The sequence below is a fragment of the Odontesthes bonariensis genome, chromosome 6, assembly GCF_027942865.1.
Source record: "Odontesthes bonariensis isolate fOdoBon6 chromosome 6, fOdoBon6.hap1, whole genome shotgun sequence".
Lineage (NCBI taxonomy): Eukaryota > Metazoa > Chordata > Actinopteri > Atheriniformes > Atherinopsidae > Odontesthes > Odontesthes bonariensis.
In genome coordinates this window covers 28,068,456-28,095,756 of record NC_134511.1, presented here as the reverse complement: position 1 = coordinate 28,095,756, position 27,301 = coordinate 28,068,456, and the positions used below count along the sequence as shown (strand labels likewise).

General features: G+C 40.3%; 1 protein-coding gene across 1 annotated transcript; it reads right to left on the bottom strand.

The window, feature by feature from the left end:
* nelfb (negative elongation factor complex member B) lies at window positions 1-27,301 on the bottom strand. The gene is made up of 13 exons (XM_075468201.1): window positions 27,043-27,301; window positions 24,908-25,068; window positions 24,698-24,797; window positions 23,039-23,269; window positions 13,593-13,778; window positions 13,368-13,480; window positions 13,170-13,272; window positions 12,416-12,511; window positions 7,496-7,638; window positions 2,573-2,679; window positions 2,045-2,186; window positions 1,804-1,912; window positions 1-489 (listed from the first exon to the last, which is right to left on the bottom strand). Exons 1-13 carry the CDS (start codon window positions 27,142-27,144, stop codon window positions 331-333), a joined length of 1,752 nt encoding a protein of 583 aa, XP_075324316.1. The 5' UTR covers window positions 27,145-27,301; the 3' UTR covers window positions 1-330.

The following is a 27,301-nucleotide window of genomic DNA, read 5'->3' as shown; positions in this document are numbered from 1 at the left end:
AACAATTTAGCATTTGTAAATAACTTTATTTTCAAGGTTCTTGTACAACTAAACAGTTCAAATGATAGATAATGCCAGATAAATGATGGATAACACAAAGACATATGAAAATATTGAATATCTGCACAAAATGCAGGAACAAAAATTCTCTATATGAAAACTTTTCTAGCCGAATCAGAGGCAGAGTTGGAAGACTAACATCTGCAGAACCTGAATGTGAACAAGAAAACTCATACAACTGAAAGAAATGTGAAATGTCCAGTCTTTGAGCCAGCTGGAGTGTCAGACACTGATTAAGAATTTCGGTTCTCTCTCAGTTTCCGTAGCATCTCACAGAGGAGTGGTTGGGTTGGAGCTGGTGGTGGGCACGGTCACAGGGTGCAGCCCCAGGTCCAGGGATGGACTCTCGTCTGGTGGTGGAGGGCTCTTCTTCTGCGCCTCCAGCTTCTCTGTCAGTTGGGTGTATAGCTCCTTCAGCGGCTCGCTGCACTGTGGTCGGGCATAGGATCTCAGTAAGTGTTATATTAAATATACTCAAATGCCCAAAATCCATCTTTGTTCATCAAAGATTTCAGATGTATTCTGCTTTAATAATCCCTGAAATGTGTTCACAACCAGCCTTGACTCCACTTATTGTAATGCATCTTTCTAGTAATTGTTCACACAGACAGATGAGGGTGTAGATGAGATCACAGAATTCAAACTGCATATAGGGATAACATTTCTGATGAGAATAAGGGACCTAAAAGCATTTTTCAGAAGCAGAGTAGCCACAAAAAATGTTAAATCACCAAAGCTTCTGGCAATTAGGTCAAACTAAGAAACTGGGCAAAAACATACTTTGACAGAGAATTGACTAAAATCCCAATAGTCAGTATAAACAAAGTTCAGAAATAACTTGCTGGAAGGATGACTATCCTAAAGATTCTCCATGAATCAGGCCCGTATGATAGAGAAGATAGACAGACTTGGTGTCTGTAAACAGGAAAATGATTCTCTGCTTTCTGAGACTCAAGTTAAACTACCAGGATAGAACATCTGGTACTGATCATCATCATCATCATCATCATCAGGCCAACAACACACGATTCAGCACACAAATGTCTTGAAACAAATAGACAAGATAGTGTGGCAATGGGTTTTTTAGAAAATTCTCAGCAAAGACCCGGACTTAATCCCTGCAGAACATCTGTTGAGAGACCTGAAGGTGGTAAGTCACAGCTGGCTCATGTCCTATCTGATCCAGCCTGACATGATTTGCTTTGACGAACGCAATTAAATGCTCATATTCAATACAATTCAATTCAGTTTTATTTATATAGCTCCAAATTAAAACAAATGACACCCAAAGGCACTTAAAAAATATAGTCAAGCCAATTTGAGTTCAATTAATTGTAATAATCCAATCAAATCCAATTAATTAATAATAAATGTAAAAAATCCAATTCATTCATACAGAGCCAATTCAAAAACAATTTTCCAATCTCCCGTAATTTTCCCATATAAAGATGAGAAGAGCTTATAGACGCAAAAAGCTGTGTTTTTCACCGCCCTATTGTGGGTTAGTTTGTAGAGTGTAGATCAAAGGGGGAAAAAACTTTAACCTCACAAAGTGTTCAAAATATGCAGAGGGCATATCCTCTGAAGCCACTGTGCGTGATGAGTCCTTCTAATTTAATAAGACAAGTTATCAACTTTTAGAAATAAAACTGTAAAATTGTAGAGTAAAGACTCCCAATTCCATCCAGGGATACAATTCCAATTAATTTTAAAGCATGAGTTGAATCAAGACATGATGCCAACCTGTTTTGGGGGTTCAAGAGTTTTCATCAACGTGTCCATGTGCGAAGGTAGCACTTTGTGGTGCAGATGCAGCAGCATGCGTAGGGTGTGTCTGTGGACATTTTCTTTGCTGGAAAATATTCAGACAGAATCAAGAACAGTCAACAAGCAGGACTGAGATATTAGAATTTGAGGGCAATTAGTCTACTTTGTGTTTATACAGAAAATATAAGTATAACAGGATCAACTAAAATAAACCCACCTGGAAAATGAAGTAAGAAGGAAGCCATCAAAGACAACTGAACAGAACTCTTCTGATCCAAACTCGTCAGAGATCAGAGTGAGGTGTCCAGTCAGCAAGTGCAGGAAGATGTCACTAAAGGCCATGTCATTATAGGTCTCCACTGGGGGTTAACAGCAAACATACAAAGAGGCACCACCTCAGAGATATAAATTGCTAATCCATACAGCACCTGTACCTCTGCCCACCAATTAAAAACAGAATTAGGTATTTTAATACTGTCATAAATAATAATAAGAATCTTTATAAATGATAATAATAGGAAATTCCAAGTTAGAGAACCTCAAAACTCAATAAAAAGAAAACTTAATGTAAAATGTTTTAAATTATATATATATAAAAATATACTATATATATATTTATATATATAATACTGTAAAAATAATAAGATCAGAAAATAAAATTGCAACTTTTTTACATATTATGGTTTGAGACATTGTAGGGCACTGCATCATCTTCCACTAAATTTTAGAGAGGAGCGAAACTTACCCAGTGCAGGTAGCAACCTCTGTAAGGCATTCTTGTTTCTCAGTTTGGCAATGTGGAGGACATAGTAGAGACCCATCTCACAGGCCACTCTGTTGTCCTGTAGATATCTGAGAGGGCCAACAAAGTCTATTTTAACCGAGGCATGTTTCAGAAAAAGAAACCACGCTCAATTAAAAGGCAACTGCAAAAGGTAAATAAAAGTCATGATGAGATGTACTTCAAAGCGATTGCAAGTGAGGACAGTATCTATGATTTTATCTGCTGTCATACTCACACATCAGTTGCTGGTCTGTTGGTCTACTTTTTTCCCACCTGCTGTTAGTTATATTTAATTGTAAGACTGAAGCATTTGTCACTGCTGACTAAAGCCTAAATTTATAGTCGCCCGGGAAAGGCCACGGAGAGCCCTCTCCGTCGTCGGAAACCCTCTCCGTTGCTTGCGTGTGTCAGCCAAAATTCCTAACTATCTGTCGAGGAGACGGAGACTTGCGGAGACTGCAAGGGTTGTGATTGGTCGGCTAACAACATAATTTCCAGAATAACTTTTCCGGTTTAGCTCCTTCCTCTCACAACACCGGCATTTTTTTTAAAGAGTTTACTGTGCGCCGGTCAACATTTGGTCAAAATTATTTGCATTTCAATATCAACAAGCTCCAACTCCAACAACAGTCTCTCTCTCTCTCGGTCGCCATCGTTCACTGTGAGGAGTGGAACGGAGCCAGAAGGTAAACAATCAATCAACGACTTTCACGATAGACGTTGCGAGATTAGGTCGTCTAGCGTAGCGATGCCTACTGTTCGGGAGGTGAATTGCCTTGCGTATCCGAAATCCTGACAGAGAACTTCGAAAGGTTTAATAGCCTCTGCGTGACCACGGAGTCGGATTGGCGGAGACGGAGACGCAAGCGGGGGAAGAGAGCTGGCGTGCTAGTGAAATTAAGGAAGCGGGGACTACGCACCTCGCTCCCAGCAATTCATCTGGCAAACGAGCGGTCTCTAGCAAATAAGATGGATGAGCTGCTGCTTCTAAACCAAACCAACTTGGACTTACGGAGATCTGCTGCCCTGTGTTTCACCAAAACATGGCTCAACGATAGAATCCCGGACAACGCACTTCAACTGCCTGGATTTCAACTCATCCGTACAGATCGGAATACAGGATTAGCAGGGAAAACGAAAGTTGGAGGAATCTGCTTCGATTTAAACAAAGGTTGGTGCACAGATATCACAGTGCTGGGAAAAACATGCAGCCCACACTTAGAGACTCTCTTCATAAACTGCAAGCCCTTCTATTCTCCGCGAGAATTCTCGTAGTTTGTTATGGTCGGTGTTTACATCCCGCCACAAGCTTGCGTAGTAGACGCGTTACAACAACTAGCTGATTGGACAACAGACATTGAGAAAAAAACATCCGGACTCTCTCTCCATTATTGTTGGGGATTTTAACAGCGCCAATCTCAGTAAGGAACTCCCTAAATACAGACAGCATATCAAGATTCCCACCAGGCACAAAAACACTTTGGACCACTGTTACACCGTTTTAAAAGATGCCTACCGCGCCGCTTCATGGGCAGCTCTAGGACTCTCAGACCACTGTCTGCTTCACCTCATCCCAACCTATAAGCAGAAACTGAAAACTTCTAAACCCGTGGTAAAGACAAGGTAAAAATAATTTAGCTTCAAATGATCCTGCATCAGTTTGGAAAGGTCTGCAACAGGTCACCAACTACAACAAGAAACAGTCCCCCCACCCTGATGATAATCCCAGACTGGCTGATGACCTGAACGACTTTTACTGCAGGTTTGAAAAGCACCCATTATTTTTCCCCTCAACACCCAACCCCCTCCCCCCACCTGCATTGACGATTTGTGAGAAGGATGTGTGCAGTCTCTTTCAGAAACAAAAGATAAAGAAGGCTCCAGGACCTGATGGCGTATCACCCTCTTGTCTGCGCGTCTGTGCTGCACAGCTGGCGCCATTCTTCACGCAGATCTTCAACCGGTCCCTGGAACTATGTGAAGTGCCCTCTTGCTTCAAAAGCTCCACCATCATCCCAGTCCCAAAAAAAATCCTCCATCTCAGGTTTGAATGACTACAGTCCTGTTGCCCTGACGTCTGTGGTCATGAAATCCTTTGAAAGACTGGTGCTGTGCCATCTGAAGGACATAACAGGACCCATGCTGGACCCCCTGCAGTTTGCCTACAGGGCAAACAGGTCAGCGGATGATGCCGTCAACATGGGACTGCAATTCATCCTGCAACATCTTGACTCCCCAGGGACGTACGCCAGGATCCTGTTTGTGGACTTCAGCTCGGCGTTCAACACCATCATGCCTGAACTCTTACACCAGAAGCTCACTCAGTTATCAGTGCCTCCCTCTACCTGTCAGTGGATCATCAGCTTTCTGTCAGACAGGCAGCAGCATGTCAGACTGGGGAGTTCCTCATCAAAGACCCGGTCTATCAGTACAGGCGCCCCACAGGGGTGCTGAACGCCTTGACAGGTTGGTGAGGAAGGCTGGGTCTGTTGTAGGCACAGAACTGGAGGCTCTCACTTCCACAGCTGAGAAGAGGACACTGAGCAGGCTCTTCTCTATAATGGACAACCACAGTCACCCTCTGCATTCTGTGTTTGCCAACCAGAGAAGCCTGTTCAGCTACAGGTTCCGCGCCATACCCTGCAGGACGGACAGGCTACGGAGGTCCTTTGTCCCCAGGGCAATCCAGCTGTTCAACACCACACAGAAAGAGACTGCCATAGGTGTTTGAACGGCATAACCCCCCCCCCCCCCCAATGACCAGGAACAGTTTCTCTGCACCAGGACTCTTTTTGCTGCTCTTCACTGTGGACAATATATACATACTGTGTATGTGTGTGTGTGTGTGTGTGTGTGTGAGATCTGCCTTTTTGATGAATGTATGGAGAGTTATATGGCTGTTATATGTGCAATGTTGTGTATAGTGCCTTGTGTATATGTTTATATGTTTATATGTGTATGTTTATATGCTACTGGACACCTTAATTTCCTTCGGGATTAATAAATGGTACTCTACTCTACTCTACTCCTCTCCCCACTACTCTTCTCCCTTTACACAAATGACTGCACCTCAAAGAGCCCATCTGTAAAACTCCTGAAGTTTGCGGATGACACCACCGTCATTGGTCTGATCCAGGATGGGGATGAGTCTGACTACAGACAGGAGGTGGAGCAGCTGGTCCAGTGGTGCAGTCAGAACCACCTGGAGCTTAACCCCAAGAAGACTGTGGAGATGAAAATGGACTTTAGGAGAATCACTAGCCCCTTTCACACTGAGGAATAACCTGCGTTTAATTTGCGAATTTAGCGTGTCCGCTGTTGCGTTCACACTGACGACCCAGGCTGCCGCGTCAACTCGACTCGCCTTTCGACCCGCGTCGGACCCTAGTCTTTTTGCCGAGCCGAGTTTGGTGTGAACGCAATTGACGCGGGTCGGACGTGGGCGTGGCGTGACGTGAGGAGTTTAAAAGACAGAATGGACAGCTGATTCAGAACAACAGCGACAGGTGAGGACAAGTTTCACTCTGTTTTACATCAAGTTCGAGACATTTTTGAAGATGGCCAACTGGGGAGAGAAGGAGGTCCGCGAGCTCCTCAGCCTCCGAGCAGAGGACGTTATTTACCGCCACATTTCGGGGACTATAGTGCTCTTGTATTCTCCGCATATGTTCTTCGGCAGCATCCCACGTTGTAACCATCCACACCCCGTAAAATAACATCTCCATGAACTGCATATACAATTGCAAAAACGAGTCCTCAAGGTGTATTTAACCCTACCTCCGACGCATGGCTTGTGCCTACGTCATTGTACACGCCCAGCATTTTATGTGTTTCGTGTGACGCTCTGCCACTAGGCAACGCCCCCTGAACTCGGCTTCAGGCGACACGGGTCACCTAACACGCCAAGCGTTCACATTGCTCGACGTGGGCCGAAGGTGCAATTTGGACCCGCTAAGGTAGCGGGTCGCAGTGTGAAAGGGGCTACTGTTTGGTTTGGGTCAGCCACCAAACGAGACAGGGCCAAACTGCAACGGACAATTAGGGCTGCAGAGAGGATTATTGGAACTGACCTCCCTTCCGTCCAGGACCTGTACCGGTCCAGGGCCAGGTAAAGGGCAGTAAAAATCTCTACAAACCCCTCACATCCTGGTCACAAACTGTTCAATCTCCTCCCCTCTGGCAGACGATACAGGGCACTGCTTACCAAAATCAGACGACACAACGACAGCTTCTTTCCCCAAGCAGTCACTCTGTTGAACACCCAGGAATAAGCATTCTCACCCATAGTGTCTATTTATTGCAAATGTATATACTGTATTTATTATTCTCGTACACATCCCTATTTACCACCCATACTCAATTCCACTCTTACTGTTCTGCATTTCTAATTTTTATTATTTTATGTTATTGTTGAATGTTGTACTTTGCGAGTGAATTTGTACCGGAGTCAAATTCCTTGTTTGTTTAGTCATACCTGGCCAATAAAGCTGATTCTGATTCTTAAGACTACATTTTTAAATAAGGAGGAAAATTCAGGGCTCATAAAAAGTGAGAGTTTAGCATGAACTAGAATAGAATAGAAAAATACTTTATTCATCCCCCAGTGGGGGAAATTCTAAATTAGTCAAGAACATTTTGGGACTTTGATAAGACAAGTTATCACCTCTTAGAAATATCGTTGTAAAGACTAGGGGCCTCTTCTCAATTATAATCTATCTGGGCTGAACCGAGAACTAGTTCCTGTAAAATGTGAAGTTGCACAACACCATTGACAGATAGTTCAAATAGATATACTCTGTCGAAGTTGAAGTTCATTGTTTAATATGACAAAAAAAAAGAAAAAAAAAAACATATTAGGTTCCACTGATGAAATGCATGTTTTACCTGTTGAATGCATCTGGCAGGGTGGTGGGGTATAACAGTGTGCTCTTCTCTTCACTGGGAAGCTTCTGTTCAACATTGAAAGTGTGATCATCAACAACCACTGACATCATTGCAGGCAGGAAGCGGGTCACTACATCCAAATCCTGAGGAGGGGTGCAGAGAAAGACTATTAAAAAATCCATTTCTGTATCAAACTGTTAGCTTTTGTGAGAACTGTATTAATGTTTACTTCGAAAAAAAATGCCCATTGTGTCCATAGTCAGGGATTTATTTAGCTACTGAGACTGATTTTTCAGATAAAAGCAGTTGTTCAATTGAGCTACCTATAGGGCAGGTAAGCGGACCGCCTAGCCATTTAGACAGGGTGCTTTGCATTTGGACATACCTCCAGTATTGATTATGTGGAAATTTGTATCTATCTACCATTTGGTCAAAGCTTAAAAAGTGCTTGGTGTTGCTATCAAATAAATGTAAAATATTAGTTGTCCCTGCTTTCTGTCAAATAGCCCAACTAACTGTTTTGTTTCCAATTAGAATTCGCTTGTTATTCAAGAGAGGTGCATGAGGGGATTTGAAAAAGTCCCAACGGCCTGCTCTGTGTAGTTTATGCCACATTAATTTAGTGTTAGCGATAATAGGGTTATCCTTCTGTAATGGCAATTTTGTATGGAATAACTCAGACCAAGGGGACAGCCCTCCACTTGCTTCGGCCTCTATTTGGAACCAACTTGGCTTATCTCCCGTCTTGTTATTAGGTAACCACGTTCTTATGCATTTCATGTTAAAAGCCCAGCAGTACCATCTGAAGTTGGGAAGAGAAAATCCCCCTCCTCTTGTGTGGGCCTGTAATTTCTTCAGTGTTGTGCCAGTTCACAGCTTTTCTGAACTAGTTCAAGTTCAGTTCATACATGCTCAAAGTGAACAGTTCACGTTCAAAGTTCACAATTTTAATTCTGAACTAGTTCAAAGTTCAGTTCATTTTACTTTTTTCGTGAGATATTCAAATAAATACTTTTTTTCACACTACGAGCTAGAAATCACTATATGTTCTTTGAAACTGCTCATTGTGCTCATGACACTGCAATTGTGGGTTTCTTACCAGGTGATGAAACTTGCAGCAGTACAGACAAGGTAGACCAGTTGGCAGTGTCATTTGCGTTTGGGGTTGGCAGGGGGTCTTTTTTCCCTTTTTTCCCTTTCCTCCCTTATGACCCTCGAGGGCGTGCATATATGCATTCACACTGGATGGATGTTTTAACTTAATGTGCCGTTTCAAATTTGAGAAGGACGTTGTTGATGTCCTAACTTATTTTTGCTGCGCAGGTGGACATATCTTACACAGAAAAGTAAGATTTTTGCCGTCGGGGTCTTGGTTTGCAAGAGTGTAAAATTGTTTTAAATGTTCATAAGGAGAATCGGTGTCTGTCTCCGTGCCATCACTTCCACTAGTCTTTTTTTTTTTAATTGCAGCGCTTTCTCTCACTCTCGTCATTTGTCTGTCTCTCTCTCTCGCTCCTCCAGCCCTCCGCGCGCAATTCATCACGGGTAACGTCGTTCGGAAGCCAGTATGTTATTCAACTATTCTCAGCTGGACACTACGTTGCCCGCAATGCATTGCGCACACAATGTCAAAACCATTTCTGTCTGGTGATACATGATTTAAGCGGCACCACCAGCGAGAATACAGGAGGGAGGAATTTCTCTCGTTGCGTTTCAAAAGAGAAAACAGATGTCACTCAGTTTTCAATGGAAAACAAATTCCAAAGTTCATTTACAGTGATGTCTGCTGTTCATGACCAGTGATGCCGGTAACGCGTTAATTAGTAACGCGTTACTGTAGTCGGACTACTTTTTTCAGTAACGAGTAGTCTAACGCAACTACTATTTCAAAACTAGTAGTCAGATTGAAGTTACTTATCTAAAACATCGTGCGTTACTATTTCTGCATTTCAGGGGAACATATATTTGGCTTTTGTCAACATATAGTCACGATTATTACAACCATACATTTGTATTGAAATAATTTGGGATAATTTCGTTTTCTTATGAGTTATATCAGTGTCCGCGACGGGAAGTCACTCGTTATTTTACATCTACCTACCCAGTAAAAGGGATCTGTCCCACTAAAATGTTAAACACCAGCGATATCATTTGTTACATTTTACTCACTTTCCCTAATCATTTTCAATAAATACACCAGTCTAAACCACAGTTTTCATCAGTGCCTGTCACAGACGATAGTTGATGGGTTTAGCTATTCGTGCTAACTTTATAACATATAGCCTACGTTTCAGGCAGTGCTATGGAGAGGGCTAGCTAGTTACCTGGTTGCAATTGATGACTCAAAGATGACTTGTTAACGTCTTTGTACTGTATTACATCTTCTATGATATCTGAATGAGTGTACGGGTGTTTATCTATGTATACTTCGTCAGGTGTAGCTTTGGGTAATCCAGTAACAGCTGCAGTTGTAGGCGACTAGCATACAAACATTTCTGCAAAGCGACGGGTCTGACGATCAATCAGGTTTGTTTAAACTTTTATTGGTCAACGGGTGGATAAACGTGACATTTTTCGTTCAAAAACTTGACTGTCATACTGGCTTGGGCCCATAATTATCAGCAGGTTACGTGATATAACCGTCCGTTTGTCTGCATCGCTGCGAGTGAATGACTGATATTTTGTTAAACCACTCCTTGCTGCTCAGTGCTCTAATGCGGGACAACTACATGTTCAATATAACTTAAGTGTTACCGTAATTCATAGATAGATGCAATCAGAGTTAAATGCATGGAGTCAAGAATGTCTATTGTATTTTTTTTTTTTTAAAGAAGTGTTTATGTTAAATTGAGTCAAGAAACGCTCCTTTATTTCTTATAAGAAGTATTTAAGTTATATTTAATGAAGTCAAAAAAGCATTTAATTTGTAATAAGTATTTCAGTTAAATGAAGTGAAGAAAGAGTATTTAGATTTATTTATACTGTTTTTGTTTCATAAAACCACTTCTTGCTGCTCTAATGTTAGACAACTACAGGTTCAAGGGATGTTCAATATAGGTATTATGTATTACTTTTTTACGTAAGAGGTTTTTTATATTTTAAGTAAAGTCAAGAAAGACTGTCTTATTTTTTTTTTTATTTAAAAAACATGTAAGCCTATTTCAAGAAAAAGTTTGCAAATGTCAGTGTCATTTTTGATGTTCTGGTTAAAATACATGTCAATAAAGTGAGTATTGGCAGAACTGGTAGTCATTTTCATGTTATAGGGGCGGGAGATCAGCCTCTGCTGAAAGTAACTAAAAGTAATCTAACTTAGTTACTTTTGAAAGCAAGTAGTCAGTAACTTAACTAAGTTACTTTTTAAAGAAGTAATCAGTAGTCAGTAGTCGGATTACTGTTTCAAAGTAACTATGGCAACACTGTTCATGACACATAATGTGAACTAATTCACGTTCAAGTTCTTTATTAAAAAATGTGTTGCGTTCAGTTCAACGTTCGCGAAAAAATGAGTGTGTTCAATGAACGCGTTCTTTTGAACTCGTTCACGCACAACACTGAATTTCTTTATTCCTAAACGGTGATATGAATTGCCCCAGAGAAAGTCTAAAATAAGGGTGTCTCTAAAGTAGGACTCGGGAATATTCAGAGGAAGATGAGATGGTATGTAGTAGATCGCCGGTGCGGACATCATTTTAATAGAGTGTATTCTTCCCTACAGCGAGACGTGAATTTTAGTCCACCTGCCAAAATCTGATTTCATCTTCTGAGGCATTGGGTTAATATTCTCTCGAACCACATCTTTGTAATCAGGAGTTATTTAAATACCTAAATATCTGATGCCTTTCGAAGCCCAGCAAAATTTCCACCGATTTAAGAGGGTAGATGTAGCCTGGGAATTCCCATACTGCTTTGCGCGCGATTTCATTCTCACTGCAAAGTCAGCCTGGAAACCACCGCCCTTATTTTTGCCAGAGTTTGGGAACCAATCACAGAACGGGGGGGGCAGCAAGACGATGACGACGTCTATGCGCTACACCGAAGCTTGTAGAGTGGTAATCCAACATGGCAGCGGACACAACGTTACCGTTCGATGCAGCCTTAGAAAGTGTTTTAAGTAGCTTAGAGCGCAAGTTTACTTTTATTTTACTTTTTTTTTCTTCTTCTTCCTTGTCGAATTTCTGTCGTCATCTGGTATAAGTGATACAATTGGCTATGAATCGTGCGCAAAGCAGCATGGGAAGAACCAGACGCTATTTGATAGACATTCGTAGCGCCCAATAAACGGCTCTGGTCATTCGTAAACCACGCCTCAAATACGAGAAAATGCACACCTAGTTCCCAGACCACCATCTCATCGAGATTGTGGACGCGTCAGCCAGGCTAGGGTAGATGGGCAATAGCCTGATATAGGCATGGCCTCAGATTTGTCCCAATTGATTCGATATCCAGATAGCAATGTGAACTCTTCAATACAGTTCAATAGAGTGGGTATGTATTTTTCTGGTTGTGTTAGTAGTACTAACATATCGTCTGCATATAGTGAAAGTTTGTGATGACTACTGCCCACTGTGATCCCATGTATATCTGAATTATTCCTCAGTTTCTGCGCTAAAGGCTCCAAGGCAAACACGAACAGAACTAAGAAAAACAACAGCAACCACAGTTGTTCACACAGTCAATAGCACTAATCTAAATTAAATGTCATCGTGAGAACACTGCAGCATGACGTATTTTCTAATGTTTCAAAATCTTGTAACTTACTACTTACCTCTAGGTAGAAATGAAAATTTTAAGATTTCAAATGTGGTCCCAAACTTTTGTAACCAAATGTGCATATTAATAAAAAAAAAACAAGTTGACTAAAACACTTGAAATTGGCATGGATGAACAGAAACACCTGAGGGTCAAGCATGTACGCACCAAACGAGGCTCTTTGAAGACCTGGCTGTCAATCATGTCCCACGCTCCCTGACCCAGTGATAGCATCCTCAGCAGCAGCATCAGGTCTGGGCTGTCCTGTTCACACACATATAAAAACACAACAACTGAGATTCTAGAAAATTTCCTTTTAAGGAACTGAAACAAACAACAATGACAAGTAATACAAAATCTTGAAAATGTATACAAAACATGGAAACCTTAGCATTAAAAAACAAGTTAAACTAGCATTCCATTTATGAAAAATATCACTGACATGTATCTGTGTTAGGACTACATCAGTGGTGAGACTGGACTAATCTCTCTTTTTACATTTTAGTAAGCTTTATTTATGTTTTTTCAAGGGGAGACAGGACAGCCGCAGCGTGGACTTCAGCCTCTGTACATGTGGGAAATGGATGCAGACCTGGCTGTGTTGCTTTCAAGTCTAGAAGCTGATGTTCTGATAAAGACTATCAGCTGCGATTGAAACTAATCAATATTACATTTTCTTACTATGTTTGCATAACAATTAAGCTTTTTACAAAAAATAACATAGCTGCGTATTGATGATATCTTTATCTGTATGATATCTATGTAGCTTTTGTGGTACAAAACATGCAGTCTTAATTCTGTTAGCTTAAAAACATTCCTTTTCCTTTTCTCTGCTGCACTCTTTGCTGTGTTTTTTTGTTGCTGGCGCACCACAGAATATCACCTCGCCATCAGGACACATTGTCATAGAAGCTATGCTCACTCTGGGTAAAGCGTCTTGACTCAGCAGCTCTTGCAAGTTCCTCATTATACTCAAGACCAGGGTGTTACAGGCAAATGGGTCACATAGGATCATGGACAGGTCCCTGGAAAGAAGAGACACTCTCCAATGATTAATTCACATATTCACCAAAAACTCCCTCCTCAGCTGATGAACTTAAACCACTCGTTCATCTATTACCCAAGGACTTGCTCCTGTCCTTTCTTCACACCATCCAGGAAACCTTGCAGCTCTCTGGCTCGCTTGCCATCCACAAATTTCTCACGGATACAGGCATCCAAACACCAGGTGAACTGTCCAAGCACACAGCAGAAACCAAAGGGATAAAGATCTAACGCAAATCTTAAAACACTGGAAATTCAGGATTTAAGGCTCTCAATTCAACAACACAGTATGTGAACTTACTTTATGGCAGGGGTCCACAGAGCAGATCTCACTGATGTCCAGATCATGGAGAGACATTAACAGCTCTGCTCTCAGTGTGCAGTAGTGGACATTTCGTGTTCTCAGGAAGAGTGTTCGTAAGAACTGCAGCACCATGTCATACAGCTTCACATTTTTCCCAATCATCTGGGTCAGTTTTAAAACCACCTATGGTACGCAAACAACAGAAACAGTTACTGATGCTCATCAGGCTGGAAAACGTTCCAGAAACTATTTCTGAAAGTGACTGCTTACAGAAATAAAGCATTTAATCCTCTCCAACAAACAAACAAGAAAAAATATCTGAATTCGTCAAAGTAGGTTTTCTTTATTTGTTTTAGAATCATTTGATTGTATCACTGGTGAAATTGATCATTTCTAAAATAATATCTGTTGTAAATAAATGAACATGGATTTGTTTTGAAATCATGGAAAGAGGCTGCTCTTTACTGTAGAACTGAACTGTGAATTTTTCTTCAGTTACTAAGCACTAATGTGTGAGTAGACATCATGTGGTATCAATAGCCGCATTCGGACAGAGCAGTTCTAAGAACGCCGTTCTAAGAACGGTCCACCTCGAATTCGTTCTAATAACTGCCCTTCCCCAGGGGAACAGTTTCTTTTTGCATTCGCACATGAGTTGGGACCTTGATAGGGACTGATGCGACACAACCATCTGTGGCAGTGACGTGTTACTTTTGTGCCACATTCAACAACAAAACAAAACAAAACCCATGAAAAGTAAGGAGAGAAGAAAAAAACACCACCAAGAAGCTAATATGGAGAGCGGGGAGGACACCGTGTTCATGGTATGACGGTGATATTAAGGGTAAGGCTATTTGCACCCCTGGTACAATTAGCACTGTATGTTGATTGTACCCTGGTGCAAATAGAAGTGAATGCTATTCGTACCCCGGTGCACTCAGCAATGTGTTCTATTAATACACCGTCTGGTGCAAATAGCAGTGAATACTATTCGTACCCCGGTGCACTCAGCAATGTGTTCTATTGATACCCCGAAAGGTGCAATTAGAAGTGTATGCTATTTGTACCCCGTTGCAATTAGAAGTGTATGCTATCTGACCAGGGCTCTACGCTAACTTTTTTTCCAGGAGCACTCGTGCACCTAAATTAAAAAAAAAATGCCTCTCTTCCTCTACACATATTTGATCTTGATCGCGAAAATGGAAACATTTCTCAAAACATGGACTTTCTATCCAAACGTGAGGTGATCAATAAAGGGATACCAATGCCGGAGGTCAAAGGTATATGCTTCAAGCAACAGGGCATAAGATATCTCGATCTACTACTCGCATTCAAATTGAACCCAAGGATGATTATGAAAAAATAAACTGAAATAGCAGCTAAAGTTTTGTTTCATGGTTGCTTTGGTTATATAGCTAATAATCATAACGAAAAATGGGAGAGGTGATTTAGCATGAAATGATAGCTAGTTGAACCATTGTCTCCCGTATGGAGGATTTCGTCGCTATCCATTAGGCCAGAGATGTCCTCAGCTAAGAGTTAAGAAAGACATCTATATTTCAATTTAAAAAGATATTAGTGCCATCAGAATTCTTCGCTTTCTGATGAAAAAAAAACGAATGTCCGCAATGGCCTTTGTGCTCACGAGCAAGGTGTTTTGGTGGTAATTCACGGGGTGTGAAGAATCACAGATCTATAAAGAACCTTCTTTATAGATCAGTGGTGTGAATAGTGTAAGGCTATTGTACCAGGGGTGCTAATAGACATTCAGAATAATGTATGCTATTTATAGCAAAGTGTGCTATTTACACCCTGGTGCACTAGCTAATTGTTGCAATCAAAACTTCCGTTTGAGAACTGAATTGTTTTTCAAATTGCGAGCCTTCTCTGCAGAGACGTTGGTATGCGCACTATCACTTCTCACTGCCAAAACGCATCGGGCAAGAATCGAACCCCGGACTCCTGCATCTTTACCCAAATCGCTTACCACTACGCTAGTTGATCCTATAAGATATCTATGGTGTGCAGGTAACTTTATAGTCAATATGGCCGAACGTCATGATCGCGAAATTTCTAAAAACTAACAAACTGACGGTTGTAATGTGTTCACTGAACATCGATTATGAAAATAAAACACAATGTTTCCATCTAGTTTTTAATTGGAACAGATATTAGTGCCGAAACCTAGCAGTATTCTTCACTTTCTGATGACGAAAAAACGGATGTCCGCCATGTTTTTTTGTGTAAGCCAGCAGCTTTTATTTTGGTGTTACGTCACGGGGTGTGAATAGCTCAGCTGTGTGGCCAAGGCTATTTGTACCAGGGGTGCAAATAGACACTCCGTGATATTAATCATGGAAGATCACATCGGGCGTCTAACATCGAGGCTGGAAGAGCACACAGAGAGTCAGGATCGAGTGCAGGCGATACTTCTTCGTTTCATGAAGGAAGGAAAGAGAGCAGAGCGCCGCAGACAAAGGAGACGATGTGTAAGTTTAACTTATTAAACACGCGCTGGTTGTGCCGTGTTGTATGAGTAAACATTTCAGCCATTATTCTACTGTTCACGTTGAGCAGATTCGGAACATGAAGAAGCAGAAATCAATTTTAGCAATTACGCTACATTTCTCCATTCTCTTGTGCCTTTACCGAAATCATAAGGTGTTCCCTTTACCGCCATATATAGTCCACACACTTTAAGGTTCGTGTTGTTAAAATTGGCTTTGTTCTTAGACATTATGAATGAAATAGGGCTCAGTACTTTTCCATATGACCTAAAGTGATCCAGGAGTAGAAAGACAAAACAATTAGGAAAGCCTGGGAAAGCAAGGGCAGATTCACACACACACACATTGTTTTGGGCTGATCCAGAGAATATGACGAAGCATGTTGAACCTACTCATGTCCAATCATACTCGGTCGAATGTGAGTCCAACCTATGACACTATAAATAAACATGATAACCGGAAATCATGGCCAGTCTGACAGACTTCCTGCGGGAGCTCTGTTCCACTGAGCCCAGCGCTGATATGCTTTGATGTGTGACTACCAATAAACACTTCATTTTCACTTGAATTACTGCGGTCCGTTCTTAAGCCTCCTACTAAAAGAACCGAATCTAATAAATGGTGCCGTGACACGAGGTTGGAAGGCTGAAGGACCACCGTGTCGTGAGACCGACCCCGTCCGAGGGAGGACGCCTCGAGGTGATAGGAGAGACAGCTTTTTTCAGACAATCAGGCGCCAAAGAAAAAGGTGAGCAGAACACCACTTAATGACTAAATGTGTAATTTCTGCATATTGAATAACCTAAATGAAGTTGTCTGAATTAAGTTGTCCTCTGGTCATGGTAAATCCAAGTGTTAATGTACTGTCTAATGTTTGCATTGAATGGTAACACGTGAAGTATAACTACAAATAGTTACATGCAGGGAAAGTAAATAAGTGTCCTGACAAGTGAATTCGAACAAAGTGACAAGATAAATTAATTTTATAAATGAATGTCCCATGCGGGGAGCTTGTCTTCAAAATTTTTTACCGAGCACTAATAGCTAAGTGTGACCGAAGTAGTTTATAAAATCCCCAAATTGAAGGGGGTCAACTAAATAAATAAATAAAATTAGTAGAAATCCGACACGGAAGATTCTCCGCTGACGGAAGTTAGAACGAGGGATTGAGTCTTCCGGGGTGCGAAGCGGTCTATAATTCCGAGACATAGTCGGTCTGACAAGAATAAATTTATACTGTAGGACACAGGGTCAGATTTTTTAATTTTTATGCAACTGTGGGGTGGGGTTCGCCGCTCGAAGATATTTGACTGCGCCAGCAGATCTCGAGTGGTATCTGTTCAATATTGGGGTTGGTATAGATAAAAAGTGGGAAAAACGAGTGGCTGCGCGTGCTATACGGGTCGCTTTGTTTGGGGAAATCAGTATTTTTATGGTGTGACCCAAAGTTTTGGAATAAACAAATGCTTTGATAAGTGGAGCGCACAGAACACAGCGTTCTGCGTAGAAGTTTCTTCACTACTTTCAGCATTTGGGCAACTAAGGCCTTCCATATACTTTGAATAACACGTGTATAACTTTTGAATATGTCACAAAAATTGATTGACGACTGGAAAAAATGCAAATCCGGCTCGCTGGGGTCGGTGCTGGTTGACACGTTAGAAAGATGGAAGAAATGGTCCCGGGGTGAGAAGAAAAACGAGGGACAGATAAATTGGACTGGAGAAATGCAGAAAAAGAGTGTGCGAGTTTTCTCCACTGAGGCTGAGTGTGTGTGTTCAAAATGTTTTCAAAACAAACGAGAGAGTAAGAATCAAGCACATGCATAATACAGAAGGAAAAAGTTGATATATGATATATTTGATCCCAAAGTTTATTGACAAAAGTTAATAATTTTGTTTTTCAGCATCAAAGCACTAATAAGAGACCTATAAGAAAGAATTAACAGATTTGGAGGCTTGACCTGAGGCCTGAAGTTACTAACTAAAGATCAGCTGTGCAGCAGCATTACAGGAATAATGAATAATGAAAAGCCTCAAACGCTTTTTGAGCCATAATATTCCCAAGTTAATTTTATAGTTCTTCTCTTTATCACAAATGCGCACACCCTAAGATTGTCTTTTCTTTCTCTCATACAGCCCTGAGTGACAACAATCCAAACAGACTCTGAGTGATCATTGCCCTGAGTTTATAATGATATACTGCTTATAATAGGGGTTTAATTTTGTACTAGAGCAAATCGTATTGATTGATCCATCTATTTTAAAATGCATATGATTAGGAAAGACACCAAAGTATGTAGATAAACTGAAAACAGCTTTACAATGAAAAAAATCACAGAGATGAGATAAGAAACAATAAATCCAGGAAGAACAGTGTTTGAAACATTCATACAAATTGTTGCTGAAGAAGGATTTAACAGCTCTCTTAAAAAGCGAAAGTCATAAACACAAGCAGAGTGTTTAGGAGATTTGCTCCTTTAATTAAAATACAATCTGAAAAATGTTCTCCACCTGAAACAGGACTGAGAGCAGGCAGTCAGACCAAATGACATAAGTTAAAAGGAAAAAAAACAGGATTCAGGATTGAATATCACGGCCATACGGTCAGATGTCTAACAATTTGATAACATATTAAAGTTATTGAGGTTTAGCCTTTATTCTTATTAGGAGATATTAACTTGACTTTAAAATTTTAGCTGCTCGGAATTTCCTCTGCCTCAGGTCACCAATTCAATAGTCAATAGTTATCACCAATATTTAGATTCAAACTAAACCATTTGACTATTTAACTAAATCATTTAACTAGTTAACTGCAGCAGATCTATGAAATAATTAATATGTTCCCTTAACAAAAAAAAGCAAATAGATTTAAATCCATTGGAAGAATAGCAGCAGGACAGCTGCAGCAAAGACTGAGCCGTAACAAGACAAGTCAAGGTTTGTTTTTATGGCGCATTTAAAAACAGTGAGCAGAGTGCAACTTGGTTAGCCAAAATAACGATCTATGCAGACACAGACTTAATTTGTCCGAAGCTATCCCTATTATGCATTATATTATGCATTATTTAACCTACTATTTTATATGATATAATATATGACCTATATATGAATGTTTTCAGGTTGTCCCACATGAGGCCTGGACGGGGAGAAAATACCCTGTCCATAGCTTTTTTGGGACACTATGAGCACAGGTGTGAATGTGGGAAAAAGGTTCGGTTGCCAAGCGACAGCCATGGTGAGTGGGGGCTGAGGAGTTCCCAAAGGGGGAGTTCCCAAAGGGGGCACTAACGGCTTGGGGGACAAGGGCTACCTGAGGGAGAAGGAGAAGGACGCCAATAGGTGGCGTGATGGAAATTCAAACTGTGCTGAGTCATTGCCTGTGGTTGAAAGAAAAAGGATATGAATGGAATGAATGAAATGTTCTGTAATTAGGTGTTTTGGGTCATCGGAAGACGTTCCATTAGAGATGACCAGAAAGTGTTTAATCTACTACACTAAATCGATCAATCAATCAGACGTTATTTATATAGCAGTTTATATAGCACTTCTCAACCCAAGAAAATATAGAACAAAGACCTTTCAGATCAAACGAAGCAGTGAAACCCAAGGCCACATACAGACACATGCACACTCACATATAAAGCCACGCACACACAAACGCCACACATACTGGAAACAGGGACCACAATGAGATCCTTAAAGAAACATAAAGGATGAATTAGGATAAATAAAGAAATAAAATTAAACTAGACTTTTAATATCTGTATGGAAACATGTTAAGGTTAGGAACAGCTCTGATGTCACACCGTTGGTACCACATGAGGTGTTTCTGATTCAATTAGAACCGGAAAAAAACTTAATGCTGATCCTGAACTATCTGTGTACGGCTCAGCATCACGAAACAGCCACTGGTAAAAATTAAAACAACATTATTACTAGCAAACAAGTAAGAATAAAGCAGATTATGCTGAAATTTTATTTTTAACGATCTGACCTGAATTCAGAGAGGACAGATACTTAGGCCCTAATGGAAACAGGAAGTTTGCTTGAGCAAACCCAGAAATGCAATATATGTTTGTCATCTGTTGTCATCTGTTGTCCTAACCTGTGTTGTCTGGTGTTGAGTGTTGTTTGTGTGTTGTCATGATCCCAAAACTGTCTAAATTATTTTCCACAGCAGAATAAATGGATAATACAGAAGATCTCATGAATGCTGGACAGCAACTTTGTGAGAATTCTGGTGTTGTCCTAAAAAGAAGGATTATACCAACTGTGCTGATGTTGATCGTGAGGATGTGTTCCCTAGATAATTTGAATTTTTTAAACAGCAAAATAAGGAGATGGTACTGGATTTCTCATTAAGGCTGCACAGCAGGTTGATGACTATTCTAGTTCCTTAAAGCAAGGGTTATACCAACTGGCCAGTTGTTTTGTTTTGGGTTCTGTTTATTTTGTTATTTCTTTGATTTTCTTTTGTTTTGTTTATTTTGACTTTGGTTTTGTTTGGGGTCCATATGAAAAATAAATAAATAAAGAATGAATTGGACATTGAAATTGAACCTATCAAAGAGAGATACCCTAGTATAGAAATACAGTGCAAATAACATTTTGCACTACTGCGCTGCGAGATTTGCTAATATTATTCCACAGATTCAGAACCACTACAGGACGTACGGCCGGAGGACTCATAAGCTTGAGTTCTGGGAGGCCTTTCCCATCATGCCAAGATGATGGTGGAGAACTACACAACGAAATTGTCACAAAAGAAAATTAGTTAGGGAGAGGGATGCTGAATATCCCTCAAGGAAGCGATGTACTGGTGACCTCTCCTACCAAGATTAGTTCCGGATCAGAATGCTGAACAGACGTTCAGCCAAGAGGAAAACAGAGCACCGACAGGATTGGACCACAAGAGACCACACGACTCGTCACGTGGTCATCTAAGAAAGATATATAATCTAAAAGAAAAGTTAATCATAATTGTTCAAGAGGCTAATATACTCATATAGTCGAGCCTTGGTTAAAATGAAATGTGTTGTATTTCATTTGTAAAGTGTTTAGCTGATTCCTCTTAAAGGCTGATAATGAATCATTTTTAGAATGTCAATTGCCAGTGGGGTGACTCGGCTGTTTGGAGCGGGACCTTAGACTTAGAACGGTAATAAGTTGGTCGGTCGCCAAGTGGAACTGGGGCCATAGGTGAATTTTTCCCGGATACATCGGGTTTTCGCTCCTATTCGCTGCAAACGGTGGACGAACCTGCTGGTAATGTTAATTGCCTTATGCAATGTTTGAGTGTCAGTAGAATAGAAATGATGTGAAATTTGTTGATAAATCAGTGTTGTGGTGTTATGATACTTATGGGGAAGCAAGGCCTTGCTAGCCACATAAGGTTTTAGGCCATTATGAACAAAGAGTCCACACAGACGATGGATTCGGGGCCACATACACACAATACATATAGCAAAATATGATTTTCTACATATAATCTATTAAGAAATGTGCTCATTTGCGGAGTTATTATCAGTTGAGTGGGGAAGGTTTTAAACTTACTAGAAAAGAGTCTATTTCTAGAATCTTGATTAACACTCCTGATATACAAGGTTTTGCTAACGCATCACAATTATTTTTAAATGTGCTTATTTGCAGGGTTATAATCAGTGACTTATGAAGGTCTTAACCCTCTCGGAAAGAGTTTCTGTTCCGAGTAAAATGATGGAATAGTCTTGATTTGAAGGTGTAGCTTAAGCATTAGAATTATGATTACTATTTCCATGCCTGTGCAATGAAGATTTGCTTGCTGCTTTAATTGCAATGATGAACAGCTTACACATGAGCTTACATAATAACACATGAAGTCACATCAAAAGGGGGATGACAGACGTCTCCTAACTGGTTGTGCTACATCTCAAAAGGTAAGTGGCTCTTGCAGTTTGGGGGGTGGCTGCTAAAGTCTTGCTACTGCTAATACAGATGTGACACAATACAGAAAATGACAGTCCTACCTCAGTTATTTAACTGAATTAGTTGAAATGATAAAATCACTTCAAAAGGGGGATTGTTAAAATTGGCTTTGTTCTTAGACATTATGAATGAAATAGGGCTCAGTACTTTTCCATATGACCTAAAGTGATCCAGGAGTAGAAAGACAAAACAATTAGGAAAGCCTGGGAAAGCAAGGGCAGATTCACACACACACATTGGTTTGGGCTGATCCAGAGAATATGACGAAGCATGTTGAACCTACTCATGTCCAATCATACTCGGTCGAATGTGAGTCCAACCTATGACACTATAAATAAACATGATAACCGGAAATCATGGCCAGTCTGACAGACTTCCTGCGGGAGCTCTGTTCCACTGAGCCCAGCGCTGATATGCTTTGATGTGTGACTACCAATAAACACTTCATTTTCACTTGAATTACTGCGGTCCGTTCTTAAGCCTCCTACTAAAAGAACCGAATCTAATAGTGTTTTGGTTACATCTTTCAATAAATAGTTAATATAGATTAACGAGTCGTTGGCGAATGCTTCTTTATGTCATTTCGGTCAATTCAAACAAGAACTCTAGAAGTAGCACTTTGAAACCGATTAAGATTAATGAAAACTTTCCTTCTGCCGAAGGATGGTACCCCTGTTATCGGGGTTTATTTTATTTAAAAGTGAGTACGCTACAGTCTCTGTGTGACCCTGTGATGGACTGGCGACCTGTCCGGGGTGTACCCCATCTCTCGCCCAATGACAGCTAGGATAGGCTTCAGGTCCCCACAACCACAAGTTATATTAAGCAGGTATAGAAAATGGATGAATGGATGTTAGGATTCTTTTCAAATACATTTGTTTTAAAAAAAATCTGTTAAAACAAACTTTGTCATTCTAAGTGATTGACTGATGAATGAAACGTGCAAATTAATCTGAGGAGTGGTCCTCACCTCGCCTTGGCGTCGTGTTTTTGGAGAAGGACTGAAGAAATTATGTAGGATGGAGAGGTCGCTGCTGAAGAGAGCCGATTCCTTCTCCACAATGTACTGCTTTAGAAGGGGTGAGACTTCATCCCCAAACAGAGCTTGGTTGTCTTGCCAGATCTGCCTTTTCACCTCTACAGCACACACCTTGTATAGCTCTTTGTCAGCCATTACCATCTTCAGTTTCTTCTCCGGCACCTACAGGAATGAGCATTAGAGATAGATTAAGACGAATGTTTTATCTTTTAAATTTCCATCTTCTCTTTTACCAAGACCATTTAAGGACAAGTTCAATAATTTTCTCTCAACAATTAAAGGACAGATTGACAGCATCCTCTAATGACATCAAACAAAGCAGCAGTTACGGCATACATTTTGGTTCTCATTTTTAGCAGAGACCTCATCTTACAAAAGTAGTTCTAACACTTCAGCACAGGACTAAGCATAGTTTTAGTTTTAACCTGGAGCTGAAAGGAGCTCCAGAGAAATCAAGTAAAGAGGATGAAAGAGCTTTTTAGAGCTTTTCTAACCCACGTTTGTTCCAAAACTTTATGTTCAGTAATTATCAACTGAGATAAACTCTTCCAAGTTGTAGTTTTTAAACGTTATCTCTATGCTCACTCTTCAGTTAAATCAGTCCACAAAACTCTTCACACAAGGAAATAAATGTGAATTAACCTTAAGAAAAAAAAAATCTAAACAGAACATTAGATATAAGGAGTGCATCAGCCTGTCTTCTAATTTTGTCTTTTCATTGACATCACACGCTAATTGGTAGTATTGAACTGTAAACTACTAATGTAGTTTATAAGTTTGTACATAAGGCCCCTGTAGCATTTTATACATTTCCAATATATTTCTATAACATGTACATTACTGTGGCACAATACATGCCGTAAAAAAAAAGACCATTTGTTTTGGCTCTTGGTGCCGGCAATTATAATCATCACAATACTAAAAATAATAATAATGCTATTAACAATAAGTAAAATGGTAATATAAGCTATTTTAAACATAAAAGTAAGATTCTGGATGGGTGTAAAACTATGTTGTCTGGGACACATCACCTTGTCTTCAGCAGTGCGTTACACATTACACCTGTGGTTCAGTTTAGGTAGATATTTGCTGTAGAATTTAGTTGTTTAGTTAGTTGTTATAGTTAGTTTAACTACCCACTACTTCTAAGGTTAAAATCAATCCTTCTGCACACCAGCTTTAACTGACATTGGACTTCATAAGGTTCAGTACAAGGAAAAGCTCAGATCATTACATTTATCTCTAATGTAATAGCATTTTACCAGGTTTGTTCGTTTGAAAGCAAAGCTACTAAAGCTACTACAGTCTGATTCATGTCAGTTTCACTCATACTGGCCAATGAAATATACATAGGTATTGATGTATGGTCATCAATCTGAAAACTTTTTTTCCCAATAGATCATAATCCACAAAAGCTACTGGTGACCATTTTAAAAGGGCAGTCACTAAATAACCTGCTAAAATTGACACTTCAACAACAATCTGGTTTTATTGTTGAATAAAGAAATTAATGGGGCAACTTTACCAATTGGTGGTAAGAAAAAATGAGCAAACACTCTTCTTTTGCAATATCTTCATATAAACACTTGCCTTGGGCAGATACTTCAGCACCTGCATCACCACAGGTTGAATGGACGGCATTTTCACAAGAGGAAAGCTTTTCTCCAGCAGCTCTTCAAGCTTTCTGTATCTGTAAAAATATAAAAGAAATTAAAAAGTAGTCAAAAGAAAAATACAACTGCACTCTAGCTCGTTCCTTCAGAAAACATTACACAAAGTCAAAAACAAGCAATCACAAACCTGTCTTCATCCTTGCCCTCTGCAATGGTGGCAACTCGCTCCATCAGCTTTTCTCTGAGTTCGTCAAAGACGGACTGGTGGAACTCCAGCCGAGGTGTCCCATGGAGATCGAGGAAGGGAAGAGCGGACTGGAGTGTCGGCAGCAGGATGCCATTTTCCATCTGCAGTCATGTGAGGCATTGAGAACTCTTGCAAAATCTGCCACTCAGCTCATTAAATGCATTCTTTTGCTCACTTACATAGGCTGACGTCTGGTAAACGTGACCATATACATTTTACACCTGTGGTGTAAATAATTATCCTCACTGAACTATCCACTACACTATGAAGTCAGAATTTTATGAGTTTATCAAATTCAATTTGGCAACAAAACACGATACTTCCATCTACAAACAATCTGTATAACAGAAACACGTATTTCTAGGGATGCACAGTATTGCCCCGGCTGTGGTAATTATCTGGATTGTGTTTAAGAAATGATTAACCAAGCTTGTTGAAGCTGAAGAATACCAGAAAGCTGTTTCTTTTTTTTTGGCCACTTAATGTGCGCACTGTAAAGTTAAGCATTTTGTGTATGCTCAATAAAAATGTACATAATAAAATATCAGTTTCAGTGTGGGTGAGATGTGCTCAGTGAGAAGGTGAAAAAATATGTTAGCATTCTTGTACTGAGATCAGCCTCGATGCTCAGGGAAATATAAGCAAAAATATGATATGGAGAAAATGTTCAACGTTACTGTATCCTTTGACTTTTTACAGACACTGTAAAATTTGAGATGTGGGGGTGTGATAAAGGACCTGAAGTCCCTAAATCCCCTGTTTTAGGCGACATGAATTCTGCATAATTGTGTAGTTGAAAGTTGAATCAGTACTTAATCAGTGATGTTATGACCTTCTCTGTTCTTCCATGTCATTTGTTGAAAACCACTCATTGTTACCTGGTTTGATTTTGTTCTGTTTGGCTAAGAGTCAAATCTGGTGGAGAAGGGAAGAGGTGAGGCAGAAAAAAGGAGAGAGAAGATGGCCCTTCGCTAGACTCGCACCACTGAATGCAAGATTTGCCATTATCGGAGAGATGTTGTGCCTAGATAGCTATCCCCACCAGAAACTGTATACCTATACGCAGGAGCACGTACTCACTCAGTAGAGGTGGATTCACAGTATTAGGCTTTGTTTTCCACAGACAGGTAAGACAAAAAATAATGCTAATGTAGATCTTCTAATCAATTGTTGGAGGTTTGTTGTTCTATCTATGAGATTCTATAATGTTATTTGATGCTCGTAGCAAAATACATGCTTTTACTTTCTGAATGTGTTATTGAACTGTATTAATTTCAATTCATTGTGAACGTGTACATAAACTCTTGACAATAGCCCTGTAAGCTACTTCTCCTCATGCAGAACCACAGTTCTCACAATCATTTAACAGCATTATAATGTTGGCCTGTAATGACATTCAAACAAGCAGTTCCTCGTGTCGGATCCTTCGCGAAATCCGACATCTGCTTTTTGGCAACTTTGCTTAAGTATGCAATCTATAACACTATCAGATGGATTCAGCAGAGTGAGGTCTTTAGTTGTGGATTTTATGAGCCACTGTCAAGATAATAAATATAGGTTTTCCTATTGAAACTCTTGAAAATGGAATTGTTTTAAACTGCAGTGGACAGGTATGTTTAACATTTGGTTGTGATGATTAGAAATGGACTGAGATATGATTTCGGAGACCCACTTTTGTCCATAGAAACATTGCCCTAAAGTAAGGATTAAGAGTCTGTACTATCTAACAGCAAGAGAGAATATAATATGGCGTCAAAAAAGAAAATGGCACTGGTATTTCTGATCGTCCTCTGAGTCCTCCCTCACCTGCTTGAGTGAAGCACTGAATTTAGTTGTAGCGACACTGCCTGCCGCCCCCAAATCTTGGCTGTAAATGTTCTGCACGTAGATCCTTCCTCTGTTTTTAGTTCCAGCGGCAGTTTAATAGACATCAATTGGATCGCTAAGGCGGTTAAAAGCATCCGTTAAATTCAATGCGTGCACTCACCGGCCTGTTTTGCTTCTTCTATAAGCATGCAATTTCTAATTCGCAGCTTGAGGCTATTTTGCAAAGGCGCCATTAGATGTGTTGTTACCTGGAACTGGTCAATGGCTTTCAGAGGCTCCGTACAGTTGGTGAGAGTCTCTTTCAGATCCTCGCCGTTGGATATTCCAAGCTCAGGCAACCCCGCGAACATGTTGCTTCTGATTCTATCATCAACTCGAGAAATTGTGACTGATTAAAATACCCAACGTGAACTATCTTGCAGAAAAGAGTACTGTGTTCCCCGATTACATACCCGACAACCAATGCTTTCCACTGTCAAAGAAAAACTTCCTGTGGTAACTTTGTAA

Bases quoted from the DNA above. Each gene is read 5' to 3' on its own strand.
- nelfb (XM_075468201.1), bottom strand. From the start codon at position 27,144: ATGTTCGCGGGGTTGCCTGAGCTTGGAATATCCAACGGCGAGGATCTG. The intron at 13,779-23,038 runs GTGAGGACCACT...TGCGTACCATAG, and splicing joins AAACACGACGCCAAGGCGAG to GTGGTTTTAAAACTGACCCA. The intron at 2,680-7,495 runs GTAAAACATGCA...TGGCCCTCTCAG, and splicing joins CTGCCAGATGCATTCAACAG to ATATCTACAGGACAACAGAG.